The 24974-nt window shown below is 42.6% G+C and overlaps 1 protein-coding gene across 1 annotated transcript in view; it reads left to right on the top strand.

The window, feature by feature from the left end:
- CAPN14 (calpain 14) overlaps positions 1-24974 on the top strand; it is an 81235-nt gene that overhangs the window by 5010 nt on the left and 51251 nt on the right. Inside the window, exons 2-5 of the mRNA XM_061626119.1 lie at positions 4374-4447; positions 16518-16870; positions 21875-21944; positions 24237-24358. Of these exons, the coding sequence (XP_061482103.1) occupies positions 16625-16870; positions 21875-21944; positions 24237-24358 (438 nt within the window). The 5' untranslated portion in view covers positions 4374-4447; positions 16518-16624. The remainder of the gene's footprint in view (positions 1-4373; positions 4448-16517; positions 16871-21874; positions 21945-24236; positions 24359-24974) is intronic.

The following is a 24974-nucleotide window of genomic DNA, read 5'->3' as shown; positions in this document are numbered from 1 at the left end:
GGCTGTCCAGAACAAGACAGTTTTTACAAGTGTCTGGAAAACCATCGGAAGGAGCAGAGCAGGCTTCTTGGAGTAGGGTGTTCCAGAGCTTGGGGGCCATGGCTAAAAAGGCTCTCTCCCGCATGCCTGCCAGTCTGACATCTTTCATTCCAGGCATGCAGAGTAGACCAGAGGCAGCTGATCTTAAATCCCGGGCATATTAAACATATTAAAACAAAACATCTTAAAAACATCTTTAAAAATACAACTTTAAAAACATCTTAAAAAGCAGTTCCAACACAGATGCAGACTGAGATAAGGTCCCTACTTAAAAGACTTGTCTTCAGTAAGCGCCAAAAAATAACAGAGATAGTGCCTGTCTAATATTGAAGGGAAGGGTAGGTGCCACAACACTAAAAGTCTGCTTCCTCTGTTGTGCGGAATGGACCTCCTGATAAGATGGTATCTGCAGGAGGGCTTTCACCTGCAGAGCGCAGTGATTGACTGGGTATGTAAGGGGCAAGACGATCTTTCAGGTGTGTTCAATTTTAATGTTCAGTTTTATGATAAAATGTTATAGTTCTATTGCGTCATTTTCTGTATTCTGTATTCATTTTCTGTATTTTATTTTTTATCTATAGCGCTGAGTAGTGTGAAAAATTAAGTGGTATATAAATGTCTTAAATAAAATAAATAAGGGTGTGTAAGATTAGGAAGTATCCTTGAAAGAAGGGTCAGGGCATAGTATCGCCTTGGTGCATTAGTGACAAAAAACATAAATGGTTCGTTCTATGGCTGGCTTGAGTCATCCTCCCTCACTACTCTGCACAGTTTACTGTGAAGTATGTATTCTCTCTACATGGATTTGCATGTTCTCAGTGAGGCAGGGTTGCTGCTTCCCTGAGGCTGGATCCCATGCAGCTCCAGAAGTGCTCTAGAATGTTCCTGGTATTCTAAAAATAATCATAGAAGAAAGACAGGCCTAGCGCTCGGTTTTGGGAGCCCTTAGCAATGGCCTCTGATTGGAACAGGAGTATGGAACCTCAGGGTGGAATTTGGCTCAGCGCTGTCTTTTGTTCCATCAGTGCCAGGATTTCTTCTTCTGCAATGGAGCAATCTCACCCTCTCCTGCCCTTGCTTTCCCCTTAATTTTGTTTTAGGGGTTCTCCCAACCCTCTGGAGCAGATTTGGGGAGGGTGTGGGGTGCACACGGGGGAGGAGAGGAGGAGGAGGAGTCCCTCTGCACAAGCAAAAATCCTTGGGCTGACGGGACTTGATAGCTGAATACTGCCCTCAGGCCCTGGGGTTAAATGTGACCCACCCAGGCCCCTCTGTCTAGGCCTTGGAACTCTCCCCAGGCCATCCCCTCACTGGTCCTCACTTCATACACCAGTTTTTTTGCCTGGCTGGAATGTGTCCTTGAAGTCTGATAATACCCATTTCATGTCTGGATGGACGATAGAGAGAGGGGTGTGCGAACGTGTGTAGAAATTTCACAGAGATCAAATTTACATTTATTACCTCTGGCCCTGCCCACCACTGGCATGGGGGTCCTCGGAACTTTTCCCAGAAGGCCGTTGGCCTGAAAAAGTTTTCCCACTCCTGTACTAGGTGCGTTGTTACTGCTTGTGGCAGGAAATCCTTTCCCCTCTACTCACTAGTGTGGCCTGCTGCCTTTGATCACTTGTCCACCACTTGAAATGGTGATTGAGGAGTTGCGACCACCACAACCCGGAGAAAGAGGGCAGGAGAGCCAGCGGTGGCTGTTGCTCCTTCTAGCAGCCATTACTTGTCCATTCATGGGCATTCGTGTCCATCCTGTGGAGGAGGAGGAGGAGGACATGCTGTGTTGTCACAGGCAATGCCACAGCAACAAGGAAAGGAAGAGGAGCCAGTCCTGCCACCACCCACAAGAAAGAGGGCAGGTGGCAGTGCATAGCGCTTGGAAGGAAAGTAAACTGTTTCTTTAACATGGAAGGACAGTTGAAAATGTTGACACAGAGAACTGGTTCCAGCCAAATCTGGTCAGCAGAACGAGAAGGAAGCTAGTCTGGTTTGCAACAGACAGTTATCTTGTACTTAGAATAAACCCCTTTTCACTTGAATCTGACTCAGAGTTTCAGTTTAATCAATCTGAATTAAGAATAGATTATATGTAGATCCTCTTTTGAAAGGTCTTGAATTACAGAGGCTTTTGGTCCTGCAAAGTGTGAGTTCCACCTACCAACTCACTTTCCTGATAGCCCTGAAGTGGGCTTCTAACCATATTCAAGTGAATGCAGTTAGAAGCCTCCGGGCAATTGAGAACCCTGCTTTATCAGAGTTTGTGATTGCATAGAGGCTTCTAACGGTATTCATCTGAATGCACCGAGAAGCCCCTTTCAGACCTTCCCACTTCATGTGGAAATACTGGAACCACATACACAGGATGGAGATTTGGAAGATGAGGTACACATGCCCTCTACATGTCCCCCCCATGTGTTTTCAAACACCCAAATAGGGTTTACGTGGCTCTGTGATGAGAGATAGGAGATGGAGTCTTGGAGTTGCCAGGCCCAGCCTCCAAGAGGTCTGTATCTTTAAAAGTTGTGCAGGGGGAAGGGAAAATTCCACCTTGTGATTTTTCCCATTACAGTGTTGCAAGAACACCTGCACTTGGCTGACTTTCTCTTCTCCTAAAGATACAGGATCAGTCTCAGGCCCTGAACCTGGCAACCCTATTAACTGGACACACAACCAGCAATGGGGGGAAAGGAGGGGCAAGATTAGCGGGTGATGCTGTCCTCCACTCACATGTTCACGAATGCATACAGAGAGTCATGTGACACACACACGCCCGGAAGTTGGTTTGTATTAGCCATTGAATTGTTGATTGTCCTGGAATTTTAACCGAGACTTCTCTGGTCCAAGGCCAACATCTTTTTACTTGCATCCTAACTATGAAAAAGGATACTTGATAGCATACTGAATAATAATCATACCCCTCTGTGCCTAATTACAGTGCAGAATAAGCACATTGCCAAATGTAGTTATTTTAATATATGTGACAGTTTTACAAATGGGCAAAGCACACACTGTGATGATGACAATCAAGTCCAAACAAGAACTGCTTCTTGTAACTCTGTGTTGTGAAATTAGATACCCGCCCATTAAATTTATTAGAAACTTACAGTTAAAAGAAGTTTTAAGTTTTTGTCTCCATCATTTCCAGGAAAAGCTCTCAACTGTGACTATACTCTTAAGGTCAAAAATGAAACGGTACATGACATGAATCCTAAAAAGCTCTGCTGCTACTATCAATGCAAAATCTTCTTAGAATGCATTTGGGGAGAGAGTATTTGTTGTTGTTGTTGTTTTGTTACTTGCCATTCACCATGAGGTCCCAGGGTGGGTTACAACAATTTAAATACTTGGGATTACAACAAGATTAATACTTGAGATTAATGTAGTAAAGAGTAAGAGGACACTCTTGAGAGTTTGGAACTGAACATCTAGCATCTGAAGTAGAATGTATGTTTTAAAAAATAAAATCACCAGTCTGCCCCTCTTCGTTTTTCCTTAAAAATACTCCGCTAAACATGTTCAATTTATTTAAGAATTGGAAGCACTAGACTAGAGCAATCACAGCTGGTTTTATTTATGATTAACAGAACTGTTATTTCTGTGATTATATGCTTGATTTGTGTGCTAGCTTTCACTTCTCATGCAGCTGCCCTGTACTTGGTAATAGCCAGATTCCCAACCCAAAGTGACCTACGTGGATTGAGGTCAATTAGCTTGTTCCACTGACTTCAATATAATTGTGGGGTGGATTAGAAACTGGGCTAGTCATACATACGAATTTACTGAATGCGATCTCAACAGCACCTGCCAGTCAGCATTTTAAAAAGACTTCTTGTACAGCCTAGTTTGCTTCAGAATATCGTTATTGTTTTAATATTCAACATAATTTTAGGTATTTCTCTGGCAGGGCATGGGTGGGTATTTATTTTATTCTCACAACAACTCAGCAGGGTATGTTCAGCTGTGTCAATGAGTGACTCAAGGTCACTCAGAGAGAGTTATGGTTGTGTAAGAACTTGAACTTCGGTCTCCCCAGTACTGGTCGAGGACTCTATTATGCCACACGGCTTTGTTCTCTGAAAACACACCCTCTTGCTTTTTGGTGGTGAGGGTTGGAAAGAGAGTTTGTATTTTAGAGCAGATGTGATTGTTCCTGTGTGAATCACTAACGTTGCTAGACCACTCATGGGTTCTATGCGCTGGCTGTTGTTGCAACCGTTGTCACAAAGCTAAACAAGGTTACTATTTCCTACGGGGAGGAAGGGCGGGATATAAATCTAATAAATAAACAAATAAACAAAATAAATAAATAAAATATCTCTCAACAACAGGGGAAGGGAACTGGATCTGGCCAGTGGACTGGAACCGTGTGCCCCCCCCACCTTCTAAGGGCCAAGTTTAAAAGGTGAGTGGGTCCACCCACCTGTCAATCACTTGATCACATTGACATCAGGCAACCCATTTTCACTCTGTGTTGTGTGCCTGATGTGGCACATGGCTCTTTGAAGTTCTCTGCCAGCACTGACGATCAGCTGATTGTTGGGGCTTCTAAAGAGCCACGCAGGGCACTATACACAGGGTTGTGCAGGTGCAACTCCCTTTTTAGCTCAGTTGTGGTTGTACCTGCCCTACGTCTGATGTCATGTATGATATCGGGTGTAGAGCAGGTGGGTGTGGCTTGGCTCAAATGGCCCCATGAGCCAAATGAGAAGGTGTGGTGGGCTGGAGGTTCCTCACCATAGCTCAACACAAACAAAACAATGACAAGGAAATTCCTGACTCCACTCAGATACAACTGAATCGGATGTCACCTAGTGACTAAGCCATGCAGCCTTAAAGACATCATTCTTGGAGAAAGTGCCTTTGTGTGGGGAAGAGGAGTTGCAGTGGAAAAATCCCCTACCGCCATAAAAAAACCATTACCCACAAAACTACTTTTGTCTACTACACCCTACTTTGGAGGGCTTTATGTACATGTTTTTATGTAATGTGTACTGAAATCCTGCAAAAGTTAGAGGGTGATACAGATCACAGAAGCAATTAACCAGGATAGAAAAGCATTACCTCTAAATCAGTGGTTCCCAAACTCCCCCCCCCAGACACTTCTAAATTGCTGAAGGTCTTGGCAGACCGCTTAATCATTTTCCTGCCTGTTGCAGCAATTAGAATGCATTATGCTAGATGTTGCAAGATTTTTCATTGGATTTTATTGCTTCTTTTATCTCTTATATTACATTTTATTGTATGACAATTTGAATTCCATAGAGTGCTATAGAATTCAAATTGCAAGTGTTCTTCACAGACATGCTGCAGACCACCTGAATGAAGCTAGTGGACCACTGGTGGTTCATGGACCACTTTGGGAATCCCTGTTCTAAATCAAAAGGCAGTACACCTTTATATAACCACAGCTGTAAGGCACCAAATTCTTGAACCAGCGAGTCTATCAACAGGTCCCAGATGCTGTCACTGGGGTAGCCAGCAGGCAGAGGAAGCTCCGGGCCCATTCTTTCCTGCCCTATAGCACCACTGCTGCAGGTGGTCAAAGAGATACTGTACTGCAAGTTTCAAGGCCAGGGAACAAGTGACCTTGTAACAAACAAAACGCCCTAGCCCCTTTTGGGGGTGCTAGTAGCTTGGATCTGCTCCCAATACTCACCCAATAGAGTCTCAGAAACGAACGAAACAAGATGGAGGATGGAGTATATTTATTGCTAACACGTGCACGTGGAGAAGGGCCAAGCCAGTTCTGGCAAAACATTGCAGTGCTGGCCTTTTTATAAGCTTTGTTTTACTAATTATGCATGCATCAATATCATAATAACTACATCATAACTACATCATTAGTCCATACCCATTTCCTCCTGGTAACCATATTAGGAGATTGTTTTTCTCACTTGTTATCTTGTTATGTTCATTTTAGCCTTGTATATCTGCAACATAGTTTGATACTTTTCTACAGTACAGCTGCAGTTTGCAACAACAATTGATTTTCCCAGCTATAGCTATTTTGCAAACACAGCTCTAAACAAACAATGATAATGCATGTCAGCAAATTAGCATTTCTCTTTACACACACACAAGTAAATTAACTTGTCAGCAGATTAACACACAAGCAAGCTAACTGTCAATTTACTGTGCTATATTTCTAAACAGGCCCAGCACTTTTTACTTTAAGCAGCAAATAAGCAAAATACATCTTTAGTTTAAACAAATAAAATCCAGTGTTTAAACAAATAAAGTCCAGTGTCACAATTCCCCCCTTAGAAGCTTTTTGATATTTATATCATATAGCTTCTTCATTCTGAATCACTTGTTGATACATAATTTTGCCATACATTTGCATGTTACTTTTAGTTACTGCATTGTCTATTATACTACGAATACCGTTCATGATTACAGGTAATAAGCAAGGCAAAAGCATACATCCCAATAAAATCAAAACAACTAATACAATCATTGTCTTCATTCCTCCTAACCAGTTGAACCAACTTCCCCAATTTCCAAGATTTATTCCTTTCCAGGTTTGTACTGGGACATGGGGAAGTACCTTAATCTTTATGCCAATCTCTTTTACTACTTTGCCATTGTCATCAATTTTCAAACAACATTCTGTCAAATTAAGGAGTCCGCAGACACCTCCTTCTTTAGCTAACAAATAGTCCAAGGCCAGTCGGTTTTGGAGTATTGCTTCTCTCATTTGAGTTGACTGGTCAGCAAGCAATATTAAAGCTTTAGCTGTTTGATTGGTTATTATCTCCAATGCCACTTGAAGTCTAATAAGGCGATTCAAAATGTATATCGGGCCACGGTATCCCGCTGAACCATCTTGTGCCCATGAAGCAGGATCATAATGTTCAATGATCCGTTCTGGAGGCCAAGTGTCTCTCCAACCATTGTCTTGGCCTTTTGTTAAAGAGGTATCAATGGCCCGCTTCTTTCTATCAGATTGTTCTTCATCAAATACTGGAATTAAAGGATTTAGGTTTCCACCTTTTATGGTATACATTGGCTGTATAATTCCAACATAGCAAATACCAGTCCAGTTTAAGGGGAGAATTGCATAAGTCTTTTGATCACAAATCCAATAGTGTCCTTTTAATGCAGGCATAGTAGTATTGTGTAGAATTGGGGAATTTTTATTATAAGGAATGTGGTAGGTATCTTTTGAGCCAAGAGGACCCGTAACAATACGATACCCTTTTCCCAAAATAAAACTACATTTCCATAATTGAGATTCATTTCTGTAGGTACATTTGGTATCATTATTAGTTTGATTCCATGTTGCCCAATAATTCTGAAATCCCAAAATAACAGTTCCATTAAGGTGTTTCCATAGCCAACCTTGATCTTTTAAGACTGTAGGAATCGTTAAATTTCTTTCTTGACACTCATGCAATTGAATATCTGTGAAATCTGAACACTTAGACCTACATGAACTCCGATTACGTGCATCAGGGATACATGAACACCATGTTCCATTTCCAAGTTGGACATGTGTATTATTCCGTTGGGAGGCAAATGTAGTACAATTCGTAACTGGACAACCACTGATGGAACAATATTCACGCCATCCCAATGTCCAATTACATTTACTATTTCCAACATATTTGCCTCTAGAAATATTCTGTTGGAGACAATATTTGCCCAAACTTGATTTGTACAACTCCCATTCATGTGGCTCTGTCCAAGTGCTCAGATTAACGTGTACTTCACTTTTATTACTTAAAAGCCAGTAGGGTGCAAGGGGAAATCCTATCCATGGCCATTTTAAAAATCCTTTTGGGCTTCCACAAATCCAACAATTTGTGAGGTTAAACCCTTTGGCTACCTCTTGAGCGAGTTCAACAAACACATTTTGCCTTTTTTCCTTCTGGAATGAGCTCCTTTGACCTCTACATACTCTCATTTCTTGAGTGGAAAAAGGAGTTGGAAAGCAGATATATACCACAAATAAAGAAGTGAGACACAAAATAGTACCAAGGATAGGCTTAAAGCCCAGAGAATTAATATCTGCTGAGTTTCTTCCCATTTTGACATAAGGTATTGCTAATTATGATCTATTCTATATTAATATCTTCTAATCCTAATCTCCAAAATGTTAATAAGCCCCAAGTCAACACTTTCCAACGGTACCTTGTTCGTCTGTAGCCCTTCTAATTTAACCTAGGCTGAGCATACAATACTTTCACATCTACTGCTGGTCGGGTATCTCCTGGAATCTCTTGTACAGCTACTTTCAAAGGTAAGGGTCTTACTGAACCTCCCATTGACTTAAGGGCCTTGATCAAGGATGTATCGATCCGCCCATCTACGCCATACACGTCGTCAGTATGTAAGATTTGCCTCTAAAGTAGGATGATAATAATACTGTCTAGGATTATTTGGTATATTGGCAATCAACGGAACATGGGGCAAAGTGACATTTATTGAGACACGTCCCCAGGTTCTAACAGATTCAAATCTCCAATCTGTAGGGTATACTTCCGGTGGCAACGTTGGTGGAGACCCTTCCATCTACCACCTCAGGCGTACAGTCCTGAGATCAATATCGGGCGGAAGAACAGAGTTCAGAAAGGTTCGAGCAATAGTATGTAGATGTTGTTTTCTGTCCTTAGTACACGTATCTACGAATTGGATTACTGTTATTGGAACCTTCCTTCTAGGATCTCCTGGCACTTGTACACTAACAGCCTGGATGGGAAAAGGTTTCCGTGAACCTCCCATACAATCTCAGTCTCTCTGTTTCTTCAACTTGAGCTTCAGGTTGAAACCTGGCACGGTTTCCGACAACCACTTTTCTTCAGGCGTCTGATCCTTCGCCTCTCCAGGTGGGGAGTCCTTGGCTACTCCCTTCTCTGGTTCCTGGGTAATTGTAGGTTCTGCTTTCTTTATCCTGCTGGCATGGACCCACCGCTTATGGCCTACGAGCTTTACGGCAGACTCAGTAATCAGAATGATCTGCTCCGGTGGTCCCCACGTGGGCTGCAAAGGCTCTTGCTTCCACTTCCGAACTCGTACCCAATCTCCTGGTTGATATTGGTGGATGGCCACATCCAAAAGTAACCTCTGAAACTCACGATTATGCCTGTGAATAGAAGACAAGACACCCTGCAAGGCAGTAACATACTCCAATAACTGTCTGTTCCCCAATTCCCCATTAATCTCTATCTGGGGCCCAGGCTCAATGGGAGGTCTGCCAAACAGTGACTCAAAAGGAGTCAATTTTCTTTTTCCCCTTGGAGTGTTTCTCATAATGGTCAAAGCCAATGGCAGTGCTGTTATCCAATTCAGCTTAGTCTCTTGGCAGAGTTTGGTCAACACAGTCTTAACCGTTCGGTTAGCACGTTCAACTTGACCGGATGATTATGGTCTCCATGGAGTATGAAGGTTCCACTTGAACCCCAAGGCCACACTTACAGCACAAATTATCTTACTCACAAAGTGTGGGCCTTGGTCTGACTCAAATGTCTCTGGCATAGAATATCTTGGAAAGATTTCCTTCAGCAGTATCTTTGCTACTGTAATTGCTGTCGCCGTTCGCGTGGGAAAGGCCTCTATCCATCCTGTCAACTGATCTATTATAACTAGCAAGTACTTGTACCCTGCACATCTTGGCAATTCTGCAAAGTCTATTTGTAATCTCTGGAAAGGATAGTAGGCCCATGGTCTTCCTCCCATTGCTGGCGGTGGCTTTGGAGCAGGATTTGTTGCTGCGCAGATAGTACATCCATATACTGCTCGCTTGGTCTCTTCATATAATCCAGGTGCAACCACTTGTCTGATTAGAAGATCTCCTAAAGCGTTGCCTCCAAGATGAGTCTGTTTATGAGTCTCTAGTACAAGAGCTCGAAGCACTGCCCTTGGGACAAAAATTAATCCTGTAGGTAGCTGCCACCAACCATTAGGTAATTTCTGAGCCCCATATTGTACTGCAACATCTTCTTCTTTCTTAGAATATTGGGGGACCAACTCCCTCCATGGAATCGTAATGTTCATTAGATTCTTCTCCAATGGTAGTCCACTCAGCGCTGCTTCCTTTGCTGCCTCATCTGCTTGATGATTTCCCTTTCGCCGAACTGGATCCATTTCTCTTCCATGGGCCTTCACATGAACAATAGCTACTTTCTTTGGTAACTGGACACATTCCAGGAATTCCTTTATCATCTATTGATGCTCAATCCTATGTCCATCACTTTTAATAAAGCCTCTTTCCTTCCACAACATAGCGAAAGCATGTGCAGTTTGGAATACATACTTGGAATCAGTGTATATATTTCCTTCTTGTTGATCCAATTCTTTCAGAGCCTCTATGGCTGCGGCCAGTTCCGCCATCTGGGCTGAATAGGTAGGCGGCAACTTAACACTCTTTACAGGCTTCAGGTCCTCACACACGGCGTAGCCTGCATACCGTTGTCCATCTATTACCTTCGAGCTTCCATCCACATATAAATGTCGTCCTGGTATTGGCTGATCAGTCAAATCTACTCGGGGTTTCAATGAGCATTCCAGTGTCTGGATACAATAATGTACTAACTCTCCTGGTTGAGGCAGTAGTGTTGCTGGATTCAGTGTGTTACAGGCTCTCAGGTGTAAGCCCTGTTGTCCTAGCAGCTGCTGTTCATACTGGGTAAGCCTACTTGGGCTGAGAACCTTAGCTGCTTTCTCCCCCAGGATTCTTTTCAAATCATGAGTACTTCTAGTACTTCTACAGGAGCTCCCATCATGATCTTTTCAGCTTTCTTCAAAAGAATTCCTGTAGCTGCCACAATTCGCAGGCATGCTGGCCATCCTCTTGCTACAGGATCCAATTGAGAGGAATAATAACCTACAGGTAGGTGATCAGGACCCCACTGCTGTGTCAAGACTCCACTAGCAGTTCCCTTATTTTCTGAAACATAAAGTCTGTATGGTTTGAGTCCATCTGGCAGAGCCAAGGCTGGTGCCTCTTGTAAAGCTCGCTTAATGTTTACAAAAGCTTGATGACATTCTTTAGTCCATTTCCAATCTGTTTCCTTCTTCAGCAACTTGTACAGGGAAGTGGCATAACTACTATAATTTGGTATCCATTGTCGACAAAAGCCAGCTAAACCCAAAAATGATCGTAGCTCCCTAACATTTGTTGGTGGTGGTAAACCACAAATCGCTGTACACCTTTCAGTTGACAACATTCGTCCCTCCTGTGATAGTTGGTATCCTAGGTACATTACTTGCTTCTGGTTCCATTGTACCTTATCCTTGGACACTCGATATCCACAAGCATGCAAATGATTCAATAGGCTCACAGCATCTTGTTCATTGCTCCTCTTATCTGGGCTACAGATCAAAAGATCATCCACGTAGACCAGCAATGCTGACTTTGGTTGTCGTTGATACCATGGTCCTAAATCTTTCTGTAATGCCTTAGTAAATTCAGATGGGGAACTGATGAATCCTTGAGGTAATACGGACCAGGTTAGTTGACACTGCCGATGGTCAACTGGGTCTTCCCATTGGAATGCAAAAAGGTCTTGGCTGTCCTCATGAAGAGGTATTGAAAAGAATGCATCTTTTAAATCAATAACAGTAAATCGGGTAGTATCGCCAGGTACATGAGCCAACAGAGTATGTGGGTTCGGCACTACTGGAACATCTTCTAGAACTTTTTCATTGATAGTTCGCAAATCTTGCACCATCCTATACTGTCCTGGGCGGCCTTCCTTGGGAACTCCAAATATGGGGATATTGTGAGGACTAGTAGTTTGATGTAACCATCGATACTGGATGAAGTCCGTCACTAGTTCCTTCAAACTTAAGCGTACTTCTGGCTTCAAAGGAAATTGGCGTACTGGGGTTGGGCCTACCCCAGGCTTCAATCTGACCTTCACTGGTTCAGCATTGACCGCACGAGCAGGATTATTCTTTCTGGCCCAAATATCAGGGTGAATTCCTTCCGGAGGCTCCCACTGTTGTTTCTTTTTAACTTCTGGCTCCCCCCTTAGGATCATTTGGAAAGCGCATTCTTGTTGCTTTGGTATCATCACTTCCAAGGTTTTTCCTCTAAATGTAATTTGTGCTTGAAGTTTTGCTAGAAGGTCCCTTCCAAATATTGCAATAGGGCAACCATCCGAAACCAAAAACTGATGTGTAAAATATTGTTGGTTATCTTCTTTTCCTGGAAGGTGTACCTGGATGGGTTGGGACAAAGGGATTCGACTACGCTTTCCTTCTATTCCCATTACATCCTTGGTTTCTTTACTGAGGGTCAAGGGTAGACGGAACATTGCTCGTGGAATCATAGAGAAGGCCGCTCCTGTATCCACTAGTCCTCGGACTGCCAAATTATCCAGGGTAAGGGAAACATATGATTCTTCCCACGAGCCGCCCTCATATCCCGTCCACCTTCATTCTGATTCCTCCTGTTGCCCTCTGGCAGCTGCCATCCGAACATAGGGTGGATTCGGATCAGAACTTGAGACTGTCCTGGATTCCCTGTCCCTAGAGCCAGGGACCTCTCTGTAGCCATATGGGGCTCCTCGTCCATCTTGGCGGGACCTAGGTACCTTCTCATTTCTACAGTCCTTTGCCCAATGGCCTTTCTTCAAGCACTTAGCACACTGGTCCTTCTCTAATCTCCTCCTTGGCCCTCTTTCTTTGTCCCTTTGATTCACACCGACCACTGCCGCAATCATGTCACATTGCTTCTCAATCATACTGTATTGCTTCTTCATCAACTTTCTTTCCTCTCTCTTAGTTGCTTCATCCCTATTTACATAGACCTTGAACGCTATGTCTATTATTTGTCCCAGTCCCATTCCCATCACTCCTTCCACCTTCTGCAATTTCTTTCGAATATCTGTAGAACTTTGGCCAATAAACAAAGAAATTAGGAGCCTTTGATTTTCAGCACCCTCAGGATTAAGGGTAGTAAATCTCCGCATAGCTGTAGTAAGGCGGTTAAGGAAAGCAGAGGGAGTTTCCTCCTTTTCCTGATGAATTTCATATAGTTTTGCCACATTCATTGGTTTAGGAATGGCATGTCTAAGTCCATATAAAATCAATCGTCTATACGTGGTAATTTCAGGGGCCGCTGCTCCTGGGGTTTGAACCCACCTCTGAGGTTCTGCTGTTGGTAAAACACGTGCTGGGGCCAAACCGGGCGCATTGCCACCTTGTCTTTGCTCTTCTAACGCGAGAGCATTGGCTTGGGAAAGTACCAGTGACTTCTCTTCTGGACTAAGAAGGGTATTCATTAATGTCTGTATATCTGCCCAAGTGGGATGGTGGCTTGCAAAAATAGTCTCCCACAATTGACAATGCTTATCTTGGTCTTCTCTCAAACCTGGCATCTGGTTTTTCCAATTAAACAAATCAAATGTAGTAAAAGGCACATGCACATAAGCAATCTGTCCATGGCCATCAAGCATTTGTCGCATCGGTCCCATAAAGGTACCATCAGCCAAAACATCTTCCATTTCAGGGTTATTTCTTCCTGCGTTATTGCCTATGGGAGTGGAACTATATGTCCGCCCACTCCGCAAGGTATGTCCACTTGCTCCTTGATTCTCCCTTCTAACTTCCTCAATCATTTGGAGACATGGATGTATCATTTGGAGCGAAGCTCCCAAACCCTGACTTTGCCATACAGAATGGGTATAACGATCCAACATATCATATTCTTGACTCAGCTGCCCTAAAGATTGACTCAAATCCTGGAACGTTGGTACAGCTTCAGACGGGGTTCCAGAGCTAGTGGACTGGGTCTGCGGGGTAGTCGACTGTTGATACGTTGGGGGCTGATTTTGGGGTGGTGGCGTCTGAGCTGGTGGCTGAATTTGGGCTGGTGGCTGAATTTGAACTGGTGGCTGTTGGACCACCTGTGGTAGCACTGGTAATGCGGGTGCTGGTAGAGGAATCACCGGACCCTGAGGTGGCGGTAGAGGAATCATGGGTGGGGCCGTAGGTGAAACTAAACATTCCTCTTCTTCTGCCTGGAGGACTGGGGGCTTAATTTTCAAATTCTTCCCCTCATTAATTTTACATTGAGCCAGTGCCATTTGGAGCACACATTCTTGTGGTGGGTCTAGACAGATGATTCTCCAACCCCTTGCATAATACCACGAGGTTTCCTCATTTGGTAATAACTCATAAAGGGTGGCTTCCAACTGTCTAGCCCTAATCATATTGAATGTGCCTCCCTGTGGCCAGCCAATGCCCAGCCCCACCCACTCTTCATCACAGAATATTGACAATTGCTCTTCGTTCGGGACTGGCCCTCCGGAAGAAATAACATTTTTCTTAAATCTAGCAAAATTTTGCAAAACACATTCAAGGGGGGTCATTTTCCAGTCGCCCTTTTTCTTTTGAGTCTTTCTAGACCCTTTCTTAACTTCCCTGTGTACTGTCCCCTCTGTCTTTTCCTGTTTTGATGCACCCTGCCCCATTTTCCCCGTGCCTAGTCCCCTCTGCCCTCTGCAGATGACGTACGACACTTGGGGTAGCCTCTCCGTCTAACCTGGGGGGTGTCTGAGACAAAACAATGGACAGATGACGTACAACACTCGCTTCCCGGTTTTCACGGCCCTTCTCGCGGAGGTAGGGAAACTCGCTACTCACGGTCCACACTCGCTTCAGGGTAAACCGCTGCGGATTAGCCCTGTCTCATGCACACACTTTCACACGTCACTCTCTTCACACTTAAGCCCACTGGGCTTCTTACCCCTGCCAAGCAAAGACATTGGAACGTTCAAGTTCAATCCCCTGCTCCTCTCCAACCTTGTTTCGATTTAAAAGGGAGTCATTATGGCGATCCCTCGTCCCCTCGATCCGCTCTCACAGGCTTGGGCAGGCTGAAGGTAGCCTGGTGCGCACTTTTCCCAACTCCCTGTGGACCACGCCCGAGGCAAAGAGGAATGCCAGCAAGATGAGTCCCGGCGGAGTGTCACCAGTTGTAACAAACAAAATGCCCTAGCCCCTTTTGGGGGTGCTAGTAGCTTGGATCTGCTCCCAATACTCACCCAATAGAGTCTCAGAAACGAACGAAACAAGATGGAGGATGGAGTATATTTATTGCTAACACGTGCACGTGGAGAAGGGCCAAGCCAGTTCTGGCAAAACATTGCAGTGCTGGCCTTTTTATAAGCTTTGTTTTACTAATTATGCATGCATCAATATCATAATAACTACATCATAACTACATCATTAGTCCATACCCATTTCCTCCTGGTAACCATATTAGGAGATTGTTTTTCTCACTTGTTATCTTGTTATGTTCATTTTAGCCTTGTATATCTGCAACATAGTTTGATACTTTTCTACAGTACAGCTGCAGTTTGCAACAACAATTGATTTTCCCAGCTATAGCTATTTTGCAAACACAGCTCTAAACAAACAATGATAATGCATGTCAGCAAATTAGCATTTCTCTTTACACACACACAAGTAAATTAACTTGTCAGCAGATTAACACACAAGCAAGCTAACTGTCAATTTACTGTGCTATATTTCTAAACAGGCCCAGCACTTTTTACTTTAAGCAGCAAATAAGCAAAATACATCTTTAGTTTAAACAAATAAAATCCAGTGTTTAAACAAATAAAGTCCAGTGTCACAACCTGAAGAATCTATAGATATATCATGTTGAGTATCTTTGGAAAGAAAGATAGTATAGAAATTTTATAGGTTATTAACTATGTGTCAATGGACAGATGAAGCACCGAATTTGAAGGGAAATTTTCAGATATGATGGGGCAAAGGGCAGTGTGAAACATCCCACTTAGCAGAATGGAATTTCCAACAGCATTATTCCCCCATGTGGAATTTGAAATGGGCAAAGACACACTTTTCTGCACAATGTGAAACCATCTTGGTTTACCTTTTACAACAGGGGTAGGGAACCTCTGGCCTTCCTGATGCTGTTGGACCCCAACTCAGTTTGGAGTAAAACAACATCTGGAGGGCCACAGGTTACCCAAACTATATTTTTTCCAATTTTAAATTAAAAATAATGGTAAAACAAAGATAAATTTATCTAGCTACAGTCCATTATAAGTTATCATAAATAAAAATACATAAAAGGTTAATTATTAGCATGATATCATTCTAGTACCTTGTGAAATCAGCCCATCTTTCCACAAATCTGGCTGGTTTCTAAAATGTGATGGTGAAGAATAACTCAGTTTAGGCCCCATCTGCACTATACAATTAAAGCAGAATCATACCACTTTAAACAGTCATTGCTTCCCCCGTAGAATCCTGGGAACTGTAGTTTAAGGGTGCTGAGAGTTGTTAGGAGATCCCTATTCACCCTCACAGAGCTATAATTCCCAAGGAACTTTTCAAACTATAGTTCCCAGGATTCTTTGGGGGAAGCCATGTCTATTTAAAGTGATACAATGCTGCTTTAAATGTATAGTGCAGATGGGGCCTTAGTAATTAATGCGATATCCCATACTTTTCACAAGCCATTTGTTCACCTTTTACAATATTTTTAATAGGTATACATTGTACTGAAGAAGGCCAACATCTTCAGCAGGAATTTAGGACCAAATATTGAAATCGCTGTAGAGATAAATCCTGAAAGATCCCCCTGTGCACCGCAGCCATGCCTTTCCTGCCTTGCCTGAACCAGTGGAGGAAGAAGAAGAAGCGGCCGTGGCCCTTGTGCAGAAAGGGAACCGTTCCGAAGCCCAGCAGCCTCAGCCAGCAAAATTACCACACCTTGCTGGAGCAATGCTTGAAGAAAGAATGCCTCTTTGAGGATGAGTTCTTCCCAGCCGATGTTAGGTCCATTGGAATGGGGCCATTACTCCAGAAACTGCCCCCAAGGATACAGTGGAAGAGGCCACATGTAAGTGATGAGATTTTACATAAAGGGTTGGTTTAAAGAGCTGCACACCACATTCTCAGAGGAATTGGGTGGCCTGGAATTTAGTAGCAGAGCACATGGTTTGTATGTAGAAGGTGGTGTTTCTCTTACCACTGCTATGGTTTCAGGGCTCAGAAAGACATAAGCCTGTGGCGTTGGCTAACCCATGCCCATTAGAGTAGACAGTACAACTGGGCGAGCTTGGCCAATGGCACAAGGCACCTTTCTGTACTTAAGTTTCTTATCAGATGTGTTGAATCGGGCTGCATTTGACAGCACTGAAAACATACAGGAACGGCACCCATTGTTCACTTTAGTCCAAACAGTTCAGTGTGGATAATGCAGTTCAGCTTGGCGAATGCAGTGCTAAATCTGTGCTGCAAGCGCTGGCTTCTTCCTTAGTTAGCATGCATGGCCTACGGGCAGGGATTATGGGTGTTGTAGTCCAGCAGCATCTGGTGGGGGGGCCCCTGCAGGTTCCTCACCCCTGAAGTACTGTTTGGTGCCTCTTCCTAGAAGTCCCTTCCCCTTTCCCGGGCATCTCCAGGTGTGGCTGGGAATGTCCTCTGTCTGAAACCCTGAAGAACCATTGCCAGTTAGTGGAGACCAGAGGTGGAGGACCTTCTTCAGACCAAGGGCCACATTCCCCTCTGGACAGCCTTCTAGAGGTCACGTGCCAGTGGTGGGTGGGGCCGGAGGCGAAAGAAGGCAAAGCTACAAATTTTATACAGTAGTCTAGTTTCTAGCCACACTCACTCACATCCTGTCTATCCAGACAAGCAAGAGGCATTCTCAAAGTTCAAGGACACATCCCAGCCAGGCTTAACTTTTCAAGGAGGATATGAAGTGGGGCTGACAAGGGGTGTGGCTGAGAAGGAAGTGTAGCTTGGGAAGAGTCCCAAGGGTCAGACAGAAAGGCCTGGGTGGCCATATTTGGCCCCCAGGCCTGAGGTTCCAAGCTCCTGGTGTAGAGAGTACTCAGCTAAATGGACCAATGATCTGACATAGCCTAAGGCAGATTCATTATGTTCCTGTTTATTGGTAAACTGCTGCCAATATATAGCATAAGTGAAGCAGGTCTGCCCTCAGTATAAGATAACTCTAGTAGGGATGGTTTCCATTGGCCATTGCTGGTTCGAAAGCATTCTGTCAACCTAGCAGGCTGGTATCCATTCAAGTTTGTTCTTTGTCCCCATCCCTTAGCCAATGGCAGTGCTTGGAATGAACTCGTTCAGTATAACGAAGATCACTGACGTAGTTCACAAATCTCTGAACTACACCTGAAAGTAGTTCCCATAATTGCTGAATGAATTGAATGTGAATCATTTTGGGGTAGAACTTCGAATGATTTCTAGTTCATCAAGTTCATTCTCTTACATGTGCTTTTATTCTTAAGACACTTAGGGCCTTTAAGCTTACAGATCATAATTGTTGGGGAAAATAAATTAATTCACATTCTACTCTGTCTGTGTTTTGATGCTTTCTTAGTCTTCTTAAGTACATTTATATGTCAGCGCAGCAGCTTGTAACATTCTCAGTGCTGGTTTTCTTTTTCATTTGGATGAACTGTGAACCAAACTAATTGGTTTTGAAGAAATAACTGTGAACTTGAATTAATTCCTTTTGGGATATGTTGAACTAGAACCAGTTCCTTTAAAAAAATGAACTTTCCCAGCTCTGACTAGAGGACTAAGGGCTGCAGACAAGAACATAGGAAACTGCCTTATACTGAGTCAGATCATTGGTCTATTTAGCTCAGTATTGTCTACTCTGACTGGCAGTGGCTCTCCTGGGTTTCAGATAAGGGATATTACTAGCCCCACCTGGAGATGCCGATGCTCTGCCACTGAGCTATGATCCTTTCCCCATGTATGTATGTGTGTAGTTTGCTTGTTTTTTGTATTATTACTTGTTGCTTATAAGCTGCCTTGAGTAACACTGGGCAGAGTATAAATCTTCAAAATAAATAAATGTCCCACCTTTCTATTAAAATGATCAAGACCACGAAAAACAAGGCAATGGTCATTGCAGTGATGAGGGAAAAACCTTGTTCAGAAGGCTGGTGTAATTCCCTCAGTGTTATTTCCTATTGCTTTGCATTATGCTTTAAATCTCTAGTTTAAAGGTTTGATGTAGCTCAAAACTTAGCGTGGCATATAATTGAACAAGGCTATGCTATAGTCCCTCTAAATCTATTTCCCTGTCTGGGCACGCTCTAGGAAACATATGTGGCTTGGAAACATAATCTGTGCATAATAGTAGCCTTTGAAGTGTGGGATAGGTTTTAAAAAATCTTGATACAGATATTTGTGTGTTTGCTTAATTCATTTACAGACTTCTCTTTGAATGGTGATACTTCGTTGTGAGTTCACTGTGGTGTTATCAGATATATAAATATAGCATTGGATGGAAACAATGCGGATAGAATCAAGAATGATTCTAAGATGAATGACATTAATCCACATTAGTTTCAATATTTCTAGTGTCACAAAAGTGTTGATATAACAAAAATAAGAACAGGCAAATGAAGAATACAATGAGCTCATTTTGAAAGCTTGTTAGCTGGTATCTCAACTGAAGGCTTATTGTTTAAAATCCATCAGCTTCTAATATCTTTGAATAAATTACCAGGCTGCAATTATATGTCTAGATGGGGGGAAATCCTGTAAGCATCTGCTCCCAGAGAGCTTTGGCACATCCGATTTGGTCATGTTTTAAACGTGAAGGTGTTTGTCTTTCTGTTTAAATATGAAAGAAAATCACTACAACTGCTGTTCTGTTGATATCTTACCCCTGCTCAGTTTAATCTATTATAACTGCTTCTATGAATTAATTGTTCGCAATTATCATGTTCTAACTATTGATTTCTTTCAAATTTGGTGTGTTGCTCCCAAATTATGTATCTCTGCGAGAAAGTACATTATTCTGTGGAACTGATGCTTGGTTATTATATAACACCCTTGGTTGTGTTCTGTTAGTTTACCTAAATGGGACTGTTTAATTGGAATAATATGAAATAGTTCAGAATCTGTTAACTGCGAATGAGGGTGCAATTCTATACTAAAGTTCTGCTGGCTGAGAGTCATTGGATTAGGGATGGATCCATCAGCATATTCTGTCCTGTACTGGTTTCATTTGTTTATTGATTATTAAAGGTAAAGGTGTCCCCGTACTTGTAGTGTGAGTAGTTTCCGATTCATAGGGTGATGTCTTGCAACGTTTACTAGGCAGACCGTATATATGAGGTGGGATTGCCAGTTCCTTCCCCGGCCTTTGTTTACCCCCCAGCATATGCTGGGTACTCATTTTACCGACCACGGATGGATGGAAGGCTGAGTGGACCTCAACCCCTTTTACCGGAGATTCGACTTCCTCCTTCCGTTGGAATTGAACTCCGGCTGTGAGCAGAGCTTTGGCTGCATTACCGCCGCTTACCACTCTGCACCACGGAGGGTCTTGGTTATTATTATTTATGTATTAGATTTATATCCCGCCCTTCCTCCCAGTAAGAACCCAGGGTGGCAAACAAAAAAGCCTAGCTCCATTTCATCTGATTTTGTGAGCAGATTTTTAAGGGGAAATCCTAAATAATCCATTCAGTTTTACACAAAAAAGGGGACTGGAGGAAGAATTGTTCCACCGACAAAGATACAATAAGAGAACAGCTGAAACAAGGTGGCCTTGTGGGCAACACAAGGGAGGAGCACTCTTATACCAACTTCTACATCCCTTCATGGCCATGTCTGCCTTGACTTCCTTCATTTATCTCAAACCTAGGCATGGTGCAAGAACTTTTACTTCAGTGGAAGGGAATTTTTTATTTTTAAAAAAATCTGCTCTGCATCCTCAGTTGCCCTGCCCATGTTGCGATTGCACAGCATAGGATATGGTATAGCTCAGCACTCAATCACTGTGCACCGCTAGTTTAAAAACCCCACACATTGAGACAACTTTGGCACAACAGTTTTTTTTATGTACTCCATGCTGCTCATATCCATATTTTTGACAGTGTCCACACAACATCGTCCTCATCAAAATGCTGTCCCATATTTTCTCCTGCACTTAATCCAGATTGATCATTTCAACATTTTTTTTCAATTTATCAGATTTTCTGAGATAACGGCAAATCTGGATCAAATGTGAAAATACTATGGGATAGCCTTTTGAGGAGCATGTTGCCGTGTGGACGCTGTGCAAAATTTGCATGCACAAGCAGCAGCAAGTCCACAATAAACTGGTCTGTGGAAGGGCCCCAGAGGCTCAGAAGACAGGATACATACAGCGTGGAGCTCTTCCCCCTGGTCTCATGTTGCATATGCTTCAAGCTCACAAGGGGGAACTCTGGTGGTGGGAAAATATGCAGAAAGTGTACTTTGTGCTCTGCACAAAACAGTCTTTGGGGCACAGGATATTGTTCTAAGACAGAGGTTCTTAACCTGTAGTAGTCCATGGACCCCTAGGGGTTCCATGGATGAGCTTCAGGGTGTCCTTGTACTAAGAGCAAAAAAATAAATTTCCAATGCAATAAAACAAATTTATTTATTTATGGGGTCAATACCTTTCATCAGATTCTCACAGGGGTCCATGACCTAAACAGGCTAAGAACGATTGTTCTAAGAGTAGTTTTACAGAAAATGAGTTTACCGCATAAATTCTGGAATTTGCTCCCACAAGAAGCAGTGATGGCCACCAATTTGGATGGCTTTAAAAGAGGATTAGACAAATTCACAGAGAATAAGGCTATCAATGGCTACTAGACACGATGGCTATGTTCTCCCTCCACTGTCAAGTGCAGTTTGTCTCTGAATGCCATTTGCTAGGATTCACAAGTGAGGAGAGTGCTTTTGTGTTCAGGTCATGCTTTCTGGCTTCCCATAGGGATTTGGTTGGCCTCTGTGAGAACAGGAGCTGTACTAAATGGGTTATTGGACTGATCTAGTTCTCTTCTTATTTTCTTAAGACTGCTGTTTTTTTTTAACCTTTCAGGAGCTACATAAGACTCCAGTGTTTTATTCTGCAAACAAAAAAAGCCTTGCTCTTTGCCAAGGACTGATAGGTAAGGAACTTTGTGTGTGCATCATTTTGGTGTACGAGCATCTCCTGGAATCCTAAAGCCACTTACTATGGAGTAAGCCACATTTAACACGGGAGGACTTGCTTCTAAACAAATATGCATTGGATGACCCAAATGCCCTGCACCTCAAGGTTTCTGCTGTAGTTTATAGAACATTGCCAGCTCTCAGGCAGAGCTCTTCTCTAGCCCTACTGCCTGAGATGCCAGATTGAACATGGCACCTTTATTTATTATTTTTGGACCACCCATGTGACTAAGTACTCTGAACAGTTGACATTCCTATTAAAAATACAGTTCAGAGTTTCTACAATACGCCTTTAAAACCAATTGTAAAAAACACCTAAAAGCCACCTAAAAGCAGCATAAACACAGCAGTGAAAAGCAATGTAAAACTAGCATAAAATCAGTAAGGGGGAATCACTTATTGCAAGCATCTAAGAGCCCAAGACAGATATGTCTGTATTAAAAGACCTAAGAGAATAAAAAAAGTCTTCACCTGGCACCTGAAAGATCATAGCATGGGCACCAGGTGAGCCACTCTGGGAAGGGCTTTCCATGAGCCAGGTGCGTCCCCTGAAAAGGCCTTTTCCCTAATAACCCCCTGCCTCCAGGAGAACCTGGAGAAGGGCCTCAAATGAAAATTTTAGGGGCCAAGCAGTATATATGGAAGAAGGCAAGCCTTCAGGTAACCTGGCCCCAAGCTGTTACCATCTGCATATGATGGCCAGGGGATTGGACTTGATGGCCTTATGGGCCCCTTCCAACTCTACTAGTCTGTGATTCTCTGAAGCATGCCCCTTATCACCGAACTACTACCAATCAGAGCAGACAGTGGCTGACCCAGTATAAGGTTGCTTCATGTGTTAAGCAGTATAGTGCCTTGGAACATGAAGGTCTCATTTAGCTCTATAGCTAGCAGCCCATGACAGGATTGTCCTTTGAATTCTGCTGCATATGCACCATATATTAAACCACATGACTTTCCCCGGAGAATCCTGGAAGCTGTAGTTTACCCTGCACAGAGCTACAATTCCCAGCATCCTCAACAAACTATAGCCCCCAGCATTCATGGAAGGAAGTCATGTGCTTTAAATGTGTTTTAAATATATGGTGTGTATGCAACCTTCTAATCATTTTTGAGCTTTACTAAACCAGTGGCTATCACAGTTTCCTTCAGAAACCTATACCTTTGGTATTTCCTGTTTGCCATTTAATGTCTGGTGATGATACAAAAACATTTTTTGAGAGGCAAAGAAACTTCACCCATGCCTTGCGGGGTATGAGACCAAATATTTTAACACCGAAACATGCATGGATGGAAGCAAGACAGGGATCTGTGGAGCTTATGCAAGTGTGAAAATGCACAACTATAGAATAGCATATTAGTTCATGACAGATTATTTGAAAGTGCACTGTTTCATAGAAGGTTTGTTTCCTAGGCTAATTTTAATTGCAATAAAGAAGTGGCAAAATTGCACTTGAAAGTGAAATAGACTTTACATAATAAGGCACCAAAATAAATCTATTCTAAATTATTTAGTTCCATGCTAAAGATATAATTAATAAATATCTCCATGCTAATGATATAATTAATAAATATCTGAGCTTACATTGCTTGTTGCTGTGTGCCTTCAAGTCGATTTTGGCTTATGGCGACCCTATGAATCAGTGACCCCCAATAGCATCTGTTATAAACTGACTTGTTCAGATCTTCTAAGCTCAGGTCTGTGGCTTCCTTTATGGAATCGACCCAGCTCTTGTTTGGTCTCCCTCTTTTTCTACTCTCTTCTGTTTTTCCCAGCATTATTGTCTTTTCTAGTGAATCATGTCTTCTCATGTTGTGTCCAAAGCATGATAACCTCAGTTTCATCATTTTAGCTTCTAATGATAGTTCTGGTTTAATTTGTTCTAACACCCAATGATTTGTCTGTTTTGCAGTCCATGGTATGCACATTGCTCTCCTCCAACACCACATTTCAAATGAGTTGATTTTTCTCTTATCCGCTTTTTTCACTGTCCAACTTTCACATCCATACATAGAGATTGGGAATACCATGGTCTGAATGATCCTGAGTTTACATTGCTTAAGCACTCTGAAATAGGTTTTTATGGTTTTAATATTTGTATCAATTTTAAGTTGCTTTGGGTCACTTCTCATGAAAAAAGCAACTACTAAATGCTAATGCTAATACTACTACTACTAATAATACTGTTTATGTGCAGTTTTAAACATTTTATGTTGTCCTATTTCTCCTTAACTCTTTCTTTGAATAGAGGACTGTTGGTTTTTGGCTGCTGTGGAAGCATTATCATTTCATCAAGACATCTTGTCTAAGGTAGTTCCACAGAACCAAAGCTTTGAGAGGAAGAAGTATGCTGGGATATTCCATTTCAAGGTGGGCATAATCTCCCAACATAGTTGGTGTGACAAAGGTCTCCTAAAGCACTTCCAGACTGTTGCTGTTTTCGGAAGGGATTCAATTACATACCAGCAAATTCAAGTTGTGCTATTTAAGTGGATTTAGCTCTCTTGCACATTTCCCCCCCAAAACAGACTTCTTGTGATAAGGAAAATTATGGGAAAATGCACTGGAAAGTATGGGACAACAATTGTTTGATGAAATATCATAACCTCCCCTCAAACAAATGCATCCTCAGTAAATAGCTAATGGTGTATAATTTCCCCCAAATCTGTGCAAACAAATCAGGATGAATGTTCAATATACAGGTCATCAGGAAGTAATGAGATAGATAATTTCATTAGCCTTCTGTAAATGCGCATCTCAAGTCAGGATCCAGTCTGCAAACTGGTGGTTTTGCATTATCTCCAGGTTTGTATACATTCCAAATAAGGCTGCATATGCACCATACATTTAAAACATAGTTCCCCACAAGGAATCCTGGGAACTGTACTTTGCTAAGAGTGCTGGGAATTGTAGTTCTGTGAGGGGTAAACTATAGTTTCCAGGATTCTTTGGGGAAAATTTGTTTGAATGTACTTTAAATGTATGG

Source organism: Rhineura floridana, chromosome 4, assembly GCF_030035675.1.
Source record: "Rhineura floridana isolate rRhiFlo1 chromosome 4, rRhiFlo1.hap2, whole genome shotgun sequence".
In the NCBI taxonomy this organism is placed as follows: Eukaryota; Metazoa; Chordata; class Lepidosauria; order Squamata; family Rhineuridae; genus Rhineura; species Rhineura floridana.
The sequence above is the reverse complement of the archived record's forward strand: the minus strand, read 5'-3'. Positions and strand labels throughout refer to the sequence as shown.